At 40.1% G+C, this 10,798-nt stretch overlaps 1 protein-coding gene across 2 annotated transcripts; it reads left to right on the forward strand.

Moving 5' to 3' along the window:
• Positions 1–239: 239 nt before the first annotated feature.
• On the forward strand, positions 240–10,052 carry LOC136420786 (malectin-A-like). 2 transcript variants are annotated; one of them, XM_066407890.1, is made up of 4 exons: positions 240–658; positions 2,474–2,653; positions 5,633–5,688; positions 6,804–10,052. In XM_066407890.1, exons 1-4 carry the CDS (start codon positions 311–313, stop codon positions 7,015–7,017), a joined length of 798 nt encoding a protein of 265 aa, XP_066263987.1. In that variant the 5' UTR covers positions 240–310; the 3' UTR covers positions 7,018–10,052. The 2 variants fall into 2 exon arrangements, with proteins under 2 accessions (XP_066263987.1, XP_066263994.1); XM_066407897.1 differs by having other exon boundaries at positions 241–658; positions 5,633–5,690; positions 6,815–10,052.
• The last annotated feature ends 746 nt before the right edge of the window (positions 10,053–10,798 follow it).

Genomic DNA, 10,798 nt, shown 5'->3' on the forward strand with positions numbered 1-10,798 from the left:
GGTGGAATTTCCTTTCAAAACTGCGGTGCGAGATCGTACTGAGCCACACTTGGACTATACCACCTGAATATACATATATTTTGACAATTGTATAGCCAAAAGTACACCAATTTCTTTGCATTGTTTATGAAGTAAACATCTTTATATTTCTTCCTATTTAATATATTTCGATCATTTGTAAAAGAATGTGTTGGCAACAAATAATAAAACTCGTTAAGGTTGGAGACCCCTATGAACCTGGTGGTCCGAACCATTGTAGTTGGACGCTACCACTTTACACGCTCGGTGTCCAGCTGGTCCAAATTTTAGAATGCCAGCGGTGTTAAATGTTTATCTCTTTCTCTTCATCTTCTACTTTCTGGACCTCGCTGTCGGTCTCGGGGACCTTATTTATGCCGTGAACTGCGGGGGGCCGAGACATGTGGATTCTTACGGGCTGGAGTACGACGCCGACCCGTTGGAAGGTAGGACTGGGGTAGCGTCAGACTATGGCCGCCGGGACAGAATCGGCCGAGTCGCCGAGCAGGATCAGCTACTGTACCAGACGGAACGGTGGAGTGAAGACACGTTCGGATACGAGGTTCCGATAGAACAGGAGGGAGACTACGTGCTCGTGCTGAAGTTCGCCGAAGTGTACTTCTCTGCGTCTAACATGAAGGTGGGTGTGTGTGGTGTTGTGCTGCATGTGAGCCAGGTGGCCCGGCTGGACAGGTGTAGCCTTCCGATTGGCTGTGAGTTGTCCTGGGGAGGGGGGCGGACTCAGGTAGTGGAGCAGACTACTGTAGATTCCCTTAAATTCGCGGAGGACTTAATTTCACGGTAGGAAGAATATGGAGTGTTCACGGAGGTTTTAAGTTCTCGTTAGCGCTGTGGTCACATGCTGTACAATAATGCAAACACCGATTTTAAGTTCGCAGTGAAGAACAAAAACAGCAGACATAAAACTACCGCGAAAATTCCACGAATTACTGTATTTCACCTAGGGGGACTCCTAATCTAGCAGTTATGGCACTCGATGTATGATTTTGGCTGCAGAACTGAAATTATTCTACATATTAAAAACTGAATATGATCAACATTTAAAAGGATCTGCAAGGGCGGATCCAGGCAACATTAAAGGTAAATTTAGGAGGTCCAGTAACGCTTAATGGTAAATTCAGGATGGCAGACAAGGCTTTGTGGTGATTGGACTTGTTCTTGCAGAAGGTTAAGAGAACAAGATCATTGTATTGCTCCAAATCCAATGTATTCATGGGATGCCTGGTAAAACTAGTATGAGGACATAAAATTTGACATGCCCAGGCGCTCTGATGTACCTTTTTGTCGATATGGCTCTCAACTGAATATGAATAATTTGTCAATGATTCTTCATAGTGACTTTGAGTAGGCCCGCTACAATTAATGGAGAATATACAACAGCTCGCTACCCCTCACAAAAAAGGCATACAGACCCACCTAGTAGTTTAAGGTACTTTACATTATGTGACGATTTCTGCTGCAAAACTAGAAATAGTGAGTCTTCATGTGATTTATAATCATATCAGTTCTACATTTGCATCATCATTCAATATTTCCATCATCTATGAGATATCATAAATTGTACCTTGGTGGTGCCAAGGAAAATAAGAAAATGTAGTCTGTGAGTGTAAGTCAGTGTGAATATTTTCATAAGATTGGTGAGTGACCGAGTATGCGAGTAGCCAAGTTCTTCATTCACAGTCTCATATTTAGCAAGAGACAATGTTTCATGACTATCTGTCATGTTCATCAGGACAATTCTGACTGGCTCACTCTGCACTAAAGCTAGGTGTTACTGCTAATATTGAAAATTAGAGGTATTGTTTTTGGCATGTCTGACTGGTGTGTGACCTTGGTACTGCAATAAGAATTTCCAGGTTTTGTGTCTTACATCCTGGACATGCTATGGTCTTGATATTTTGGTTGTTGTTAGTTTCTTATCAAAAAAAGAAGTGGTGTAGGTTCTGTCCCTTACCGCTTGCTAGATGCAACTGCTGGGATGTTTCTGTTTATTTAGTTCAAGAGGGATAACTTGAAGGCAACCAAAGCAACATTAGGGCCCGAAAATCGGATTTTGAAAGTCAATTTATTTAGTCATTTCTATACATGATTAGTTCAAACGTGCTATCACAATTGTATAGCGACTTCCATGATGAAAAAATATGGCTTCGTGTAACGTGAGAACTCACTGAAAATCGTCGCTGGGTTTTTTTTGTAGGCTCGCGAAACTAAGGGGATCATGTTTTTGCACGGTTTCAAAATAAAGTTACTACATGTACAATGAAGATTTCAGCATTTTTTCATTTCCATTTTTTTGCTATGATATTGCTTTGGTTGCCTTTAACTTAGGAGCAACAGATTTTCAATATTTCCGGAATGCAGATAGTGTATAGTTAGACAGAAATGTACACAGTGAGATGCTAATTAGGACTTCATTATTTTTTTTTGTATGCAGGTATTTGACGTAGTGTTGAACAGTCAGCATACGGTGGTACAGGAACTGGACATCTACGATAAGGTGGGGCGCAGCACCGCCCACGACGAAATCATTCCGTTCACTGTCAGGAAAGGGAAGCTGATGGTCCAGGGGGAAGTCTCCACATTCCATGGGGTACTCGCTGTGGATCTCATCAAGGTAACGTTCTGGAATTCTTTTTATTATTAGTAATGATAACCTTTACTGTACATTCATTCTTATCGGGCTAAGTACAGGCATATGGATACAAAATACATGGTAACGTTCAAATAATGACACTGACAGGATTTCTAATACTGATATAAAACAACCGTTCTAAAACTATTCTAATTCATAGGTTCGGCTTTTTCTCCTCTCTTTGTGATGTTAGAAATATAAGTTGAGATGGACTTGTTTAATATTGCATGGTCAAAACGCATGATAAAAATGAACTTCTCAATATTAGACATAAATTGAAAGTGTGGAAACGTTCCCAATATAAGTGCCACCATACATACATACATGTACAAAATGAATGATGTAGGAGACACAAAGTCAACACATCCAGACATCAGGCAGGTTACTGCCATGCGTTTCCAATTATGGATTTTTACCGAATACTGAATAAAACTGTAACTACTACAGTTTACAATGTAGGAAGACTGGTGCAATGGCCTAGTGGGTAGAGTGTTCGCCTTGCATACGGTAGGTCGTGAGTTTGATCCCCGGCCGGGTCATACCAAAGACTTTAAAAATGGTACATACTGCTTTCTCTGCTTAGCACTCAGCATTTGAGAAAGAGTTATAATGGAAGTTAAACACAAACCAGTGGACCAGCCCCCTGCTGTAGTGATTGCACAAAGTTGTATGGCCCAAGGGCTGCTGAAATGGAGATGGGCGCCGACCTGTGCACCATTGGTGCGGGAAGGAACTTTTACTTTGACTTTGAGGAAGACAAGGGCAGTCTTCAACTGTTGGAGCAGAAATATGAGTATTTTTCCTATCTGGCACTTTGATTTCTTTTTAATCAGAAAACAAGCAAATCAATGAATCTGATCACAAACTTAGAATTAGCTAGATAGCATTGCCTGAACATAGCCAACTATTTGTTGGGTCATATATACAATGGACGAACAACAATAATTTATTGTTTATTGACAAATTGGCAAAAGTGGTACATTGATACTTCAACTTCAACTTGGGATACCCCCAAATAACCCCGCAAGGGGCAAAGTAGGGGGGGAGGAGGTCCCAGGCTAAGTATATTAAATGTACACTATAGTATATTAAAGAACATTGCAGCCAAATAGTTGTATTGCAGGACTGGCTGAATTACATAATTACTACTAGTAGCCTGACGAATCACGCTCCTATTGACCAGCCGGTCCTGTGACCGCCATCAGCCAGTAACCTCCGGCCGAGAGCTTGTGTAAACACAGGGTACATAATTACAAGAATTACAAATACTGTACATATCTAGCTACAATTGCTTGGAACTAACTCATGTTTACCACTACACTCAAATGCATGATACCAATAGCTCATATGCACTGTACAGTGAGTGTACCTAGCTTCGGCTAGGGACGTCCGTCAGATAGGACATTAACTGGAAGTCCCATGTTCTATATTTTATATTGTTCACCCAAAATTCTTTAGGGTGCATGCCCCAATGAGCCTACTAGTAGAAATAAATTTGGACCCCTGACAGGGCTCAAAATGCAGGTTGGTGCAGGTCTGCAGAAAAAAGTACTTTTGAGAACCTCAACTCAAGCTAGATATTACCCAATTGCAATGGAATGTACAGACCTGTAGAACTAGAAATATTGTCCTGTACTGAATGCAGATACATGTAGAGCCTCTCTGTCACAAGATGTCTTGGTTTGGGATGGATACATGTAGCTAGGTTACTCACATTCTACAAAATTGTCAACATGCGGCTAGCTAGGTTTCCACAAAAGTAATTTAGCAAATATAGTATATAAAATGAAACGCATCGGACACTCTGGCATTTTCAACATCGTGTTGCTTCTGAATATGCAAATATACATTGCACAAGCACAAGTTCTTGGGTTTAGCAAGTCAGTTTATATCATAACTTTTCTATTGCAACAGTTGCATCACAGTGTTGGTACACTCACTTATGAAATTGTAAAGGGATAGGTATGGTCCTGAATGCCTGGTTTACCTGTGCCTGTACGATACCTGAACAAACCAAACACTTGTAGAGACCACCCTATCGTATTAAAGGTGACAATTTTGAATGTTTGCCAATTGAAAATTAGGAAAACCTGTAAATTTTTCAACGCAAAGATGACATTTTAAGACTGAAAAGTAAACAGTTGGCTACATGTAAAACTTAAAATTGATTGGCCAAAATTTTAGGTGCAGGTTCTGCAAAGTTTTGTCCCGGGACAGAGGGACGGGTCCGGGAGATAACCCTAGGCCTGAGGTTCATTTTTGCTGAAAACATAAGAATTGGCATGGATTCTATGTCAAGCATACACTTTTGGGACAAAAACAACTGTTTTTAGATAATGATTTGGCAGGTTTGGTGATGAAGTTTTTGTTTGCCTCATTCCAATTCTTGTGTTTCGAGAAGAATTTGTATGAATGCTTACAACAAGTACCACTCACTCCACATGCACTATATTATTAATCATTGTTAGAAAGAGCTTGGAAATCTGTTCAGCTGTAATGTGTTAAGTTAGTTTATGCCTAACTTAAACGTTAAAGGCAACTAAAGCAATACCAGGGCCCAAAATATGGAAATGAAAAAATGCTGAAATCTTTATGGTAGTGACATTTGCTAATACTATTCAGCATATTTGCGTATACGTAATAACTTCATACTTTGAGCAAAACCACGCAAAAACCTGCCGTACGATGATTCCCTTTGTTTTGCGAGCCTACAAAAACCCAGCTGACAATTTTCAGTGAGTTCTCACATCACAACGACGTCATATTTTTACATGATGGACTTCGCTATACATAATGATAGTGTTGTTTGAGCTAATCATGTATAGAAATGACTAAATTGACTTTTAAAATCTGATGTTTGGGCCCTAATATTGCTTAGGTTTTCTTTAAGAATAAGAAAAATGTAATAAACTACGTCTTTCGTGTATTCATTTATCTTAATTTTGTGTTGTTGTTTTACAGGGGCTGCATGACAACCCGAAGCTGTGTGCTATGTATGTTGTAAGAGGATCATCAGATGGTATGTATTTATAACCAGATCTTGGTCTGGTAACACTAGTGACGCCAGCTCTACAGAAATTGAAATGAAAATTTTAAATCTTCACTTTATCAGGGAGATGTACTTGCCACTTGCAGGAAAGTGCACAGTAGTAGTGGGGTTAATGTACAATAGTTTGATTACACAATGTAACTTTTGAAAGGAGTTACCAGCACTCAAAATACCTGCCTATGTTTACAGATAGATACTGCCCCATGGTTGGTTTATACAAATCTTATATGTCACATTGACTTGAGTTTTCGGATAACAATTGATATCTTCTGAGCAACCACAGAATGACCTGTAACTGATCTGGGTTTTTTCTAGAAAAATGTTGCACGAGCAATTGCGAGTGGAGCAAGGGGGGTGGCGTAGAAGTTCCCCCTTTCTGTGGTGTTGAGTTTTAGAGAATTTAAAATTTAAGTTGAAATAGGTATTCTAAGGCTTCCTGGGGGGAGGGGGATACTGTCAGACAGATCACAGTTGCATCTAGTACTAGTACTAGATGCATCCCTGTTAAGTCGGAATGCTATGCTTGTCAGAGAATATGATCCCCTGGGTAAGGGGGCGCATGGTTAGAGCATAAGCAACCCTGCTCACATGTTGTCTGTGCAAATTGTACTACTCAATGAAAGCATATTAATTTGTTTGTTTGTTTGTTTTTTTGTTTGTTATGTTTTACCTTTTGTTTCCACTTCCATCTGAAGGCAATTTGACATTCTTCTAGCTGAGGTACCCCTTAACTTAAATACAAAATTTTGCATTTGATGCAAGGTATTGCAACAGTGAGAAGGTTAATTTTTATCAGAGTTGAACTGTAATTTCCAACACGAAAATTGGACTTAACCAAATTTTCCACTGACAAACTTCGGTCCTTGTCATGGAATAAACAATCACATACATGTGCTGCTTCTGTGAAGTTACGTTATGGAGACAGAACACTGGTAACTACAAGTAGGTAAGCCATAGATCATAAGTCGCAGAAAGCCATGATGTAGATTGAAATTACAGTTTAACTATGATCCAAAATGACTTCGACTAACAGAGATGAACTTTCAAGCTTGACTGTAACCACCTGTTCTATTTTGGTACTTCTGATTTACCAGATGTTCCCAAATTACCCCCCATCCCGGGGATGGAGCCGGATGAAGAAGAGGAATTGTCCAGGGAAAAACCTGACAAGGCGCGGAGAACGTCGGGACCAAAAACACCCAATCCCTACGACACCGACGAAAGTAGCACCATGTTCCCCATCCTCATGGCCATTGGAGTGTTCCTCCCGACCTTGTTCTGTCTGTGCAGGTTATGACACGCCTTACAGACAAGTCTTCATGCGATGTATATTTCATATTGTACCACTGTGCAACAACTATGTATCAACATTCGTGTACGTAATGGTAGGAACCTACCAATCATGATTTTGTAAATGAAATTGGTGTGGAAATTTTATTGAATAGCTTAGTAGGTATTCCATACTTCAAAGAAATAGGACTGTTGCAGAAAGACTTTATTTTCAGACTGAATCTGTCCTGAGACTAGCATACTGCTTGGGCATACTTGTACTTGTACATCATTCAGATGTAATTATAATAGGTATTTGTTCTGCTGCTTTCATGAACTAGCATAGGGAGAATCTTGTAGAGATGTGCATATCTTGTCTACCTATTAGTAAGCTTCTTCACTAAGACTGCCTTTATTAGATTAACATATATTTTTCATTACACCAGATGAGGTGGGTCTAAGCTGTGGTCTGCTATAAGTGAGGAGAAAAAAATGAGGTTTGCAACATAATGAAGGAACATTCCAGGATTGTGATTGTAGTGTACATGTACATGGGGTGTATCATCCCAGCTGTAACCACAGCATATGTCAGTCAGCTAACTAAGTAACTAGTATGGATTATGGCAAAGAAGATAACTTTGTTCCAACACACACAAATCAGATTGGACTTACCATTTTCAACCGTTTTCATGTCCTGTTCAGGACTACTGAGGACCCGATTGCTCAAAGGTGGTTGGAAGTCTGTATCAGCCCCCGTCCCGGTTCAGTCAGGGTTTAGGGGTCACTATTTTTGTTTTGGAACAAACTTGAATCTTTCTCAATGATATAAACTTTCATACCAAACTGTATGGATGTAATCTGTACATTGCACAACCTCAAAGACATTTACCTACCAAGTCAAAGCTGAATGGACAGAGAAGATCAATTGTGAACAGATATGAGGCATTCTCCTATGGAGAGCCATAATGCACCCTTTATATGCATTAGTCCTGGAGTCAACTCTGTCAAACCAGTTGGCTTTTTAGGTGTGACTAAATTTGTAGTCAGGGCGCTGGTTGGCTGGTGCAAAATAAGGCAAGCTCATTGATATTTATAAACAAGATGGCTCAAAGTTCGACTGGTTTGTCAGAGTCAGAACTGGCCTAATGTATATGAAAGGCCGTGGGACGACTGGGAGAATGAGATGAGGAGAAATGTACATGTTAACATTGAGAGTTTATTTGCAAGTTAGTTCTATTGGCAAATACATAGAGTTGGGAAACATACATGCAGTAGAGACATAGGGAACATACAATTTTGACAAGGACAGTGACTGACATTATTGTAACAAGTGAACAATTCAGTACCTAGTGCTGGCTCAGTCATAGTTGGCTGTAGTCACAGAATCGGCTACACAAAGCCACAAAGAATACTACAGTGCAGTCAAATGTATCTGAGGAGTTACTGACCAGGCAAATGTCTTTAAGGTGGTGTTATAAGAAGCCTATTTTCGAATGATGATTGTAGTATGACAATGTGCTACTCCTCAGTATTATGCAGATGAGGTTCTCCTGTTAGGCAGTAGGACCTTGAAATGAGTCTATGTCAAATTGAACTACAAGCATGGACTAAGGAATGTAGACTGGATTACGATCAGTGAATCTCTCTGAATTATTCCTTTATGCTTCTAAGTTGTTTCAGTGCGGGTAAAGAGGGTATCTCACTGCACTGCGCCAAATGGTGCTAGGAAACTGCTCCAACTTTGACGTTTTCGCCAATTTTCCCTTGCTGACGTACAATGCAAGAGAAAAATATGTGACCTCTACAAACATGGCCGTGCCCAGAATGTCACACTAATCAGATAGCTTTGTTGGAAATTATAGAGTCGCCATTGAATTAGAAACCAATGTGCAGTGATTAAGATTCATCAAAAATAGGTTTCCACTGATTGTGCTGTTTTGTGCCATTTTGCTGATTGCAAATTTTCTTAAATTATCCTAACATTCTAAATTTCAGGTGTCAAATTGACACCGATTGGCGCCAGTTTGCGCCACCTTGGAAATACCTATCGCAATTTGGCACAGTCCAGTGACCTTGTAACCCACTGAAGTCATGTCAAAGTGAACTACAAGCATGGACAGAGGAATGTAGACTGGATAACAGGTGTAGACATGTTAACATAGGGCCAGTGCATCTCTTTGAATTATTCCTTTATGCATTGAAGTTGTTTCTGTGACAAGTAGGGTAAGACTACTGTCAAAAATAACACTTGTCCATGCCATGCTAATGTCATACTCTATGCAGATTTATTTATTGTAAAGGTCACTTGAAAGAATTGACTTAAGTGCTAAATGTGTATCATATATACTAGTACAGGACTGTGTATTGAAAATTCCCCCCCACCTTCATTTTGTACTTCAAGTTATAGTAGGAGACTGAAATTACACAATATACATATCTCTACAGGTTAAAGAAAAAGAAAGAAAATGGCAGTGCCCAGAATGTTTCTCACTTTCATCTCCAAATCAGATACAGAATAACTTCACTGAATCACTGTATTGAAAACTAATTGTTCAATGATAAAAATTCATCGAAAAAAGACTTGCAGTGATTGCGCCATTTTTTCATCCCAAAAGAAACTGCAATTTGGGGCGACCAATTGGAGCTCGTTTGCGCCACTTTATTGATGCCTATATACAATTTGGCGTAGACCAATGAGATGCCCACTTAAAGATTACCACATGACCTGTACAAATATATTTATCTTTACACGTCCATTTTCAGTCTCTCTCCCATAGCGTAGTCAGCCGTAGGGGCAGCATAGCCGCTAACTATGGGTTAGATATACATGTACTGTAGGTCAGGGGGAAACTTTGATAAACAGCCCTCATGGCATTATCGAGCTATTGAGTTGAATATTGCTTTCTGGTGAATTACTTTGCAGAATCGACTCCTCTCTTCTCGTGGTCTACAGAGATGGAAGGATCTTGTAAGAAAACTCTGACTGCTCTGTGTATTACGAACTTGATATCATAGGTAAAAGGTAGACTTTGGCAAACAAAAAATAAAATGTGGTGAGAGTGACATAGGCGTACAGAGAAAATGGCAGATACTGTTATAGTGTTCAGGTCACAAGAGGACAAAGCTGGAAATTCCATCACTTGTATGGTCGCGGGTGTGTAGAAGAAATATACCACAGTACAGGGGGTGTAGAACAAATATACCACAGTACACAGTGTGGAACAAATAAACCACAGTACAGGGGGTGTAGAACAAATGTACCACAGTACACAGTGTGGAACAAATAAACCACAGTACAGGGGGTGTAGAACAAATGTACCACAGTACACAGTGTGGAACAAATAAACCACAGTACACAATGTAGAACACATACCACGGTACAGGGGGTGCAGAACAAATGTACCACAGTACAGGGGGTGTAGAACAAATGTACCACAGTACACAGTGTATACGTAGAACAAATTTACCACAGTACAGGGGGTGTAGAACACATGTACCACAGTACACGTTGTAGAACAAATATACCACAGTACAGGGGGTGTAGAACAAATGTACCACAGTACACAGTGTGGAACAAATAAACCACAGTATAAGGAGTGTAGAACAATTGCAATACGGTACGGGAATTTTGAAACACATACCACAGTACAAGGCGTGGGGTGTATAGCTTTGAGCAGGGCACGTTTACTTACATGTAGAACATAACGCAGTACATGCCATGGAGTGCACCAGTGGTGCCACAATATAGGGGGTACAAGCTTGTACGGGGATAAGCTGGGCGTTGTCGGCGGGTTGAACTGTGAAGGGGC

This window comes from Branchiostoma lanceolatum, chromosome 1 (assembly GCF_035083965.1).
Source record: "Branchiostoma lanceolatum isolate klBraLanc5 chromosome 1, klBraLanc5.hap2, whole genome shotgun sequence".
Taxonomy (NCBI): domain Eukaryota; kingdom Metazoa; phylum Chordata; class Leptocardii; order Amphioxiformes; family Branchiostomatidae; genus Branchiostoma; species Branchiostoma lanceolatum.

Coding starts and splice junctions, on each gene's coding strand:
- LOC136420786 (XM_066407890.1), top strand. CDS start 311: ATGCCAGCGGTGTTAAATGTTTATCTCTTTCTCTTCATCTTCTACTTT. Junction 659..2,473: donor TCTCTGCGTCTAACATGAAG/GTGGGTGTGTGT, acceptor TTTTGTATGCAG/GTATTTGACGTAGTGTTGAA. Junction 5,689..6,803: donor GTTGTAAGAGGATCATCAGA/TGGTATGTATTT, acceptor TTTTGGTACTTC/TGATTTACCAGATGTTCCCA.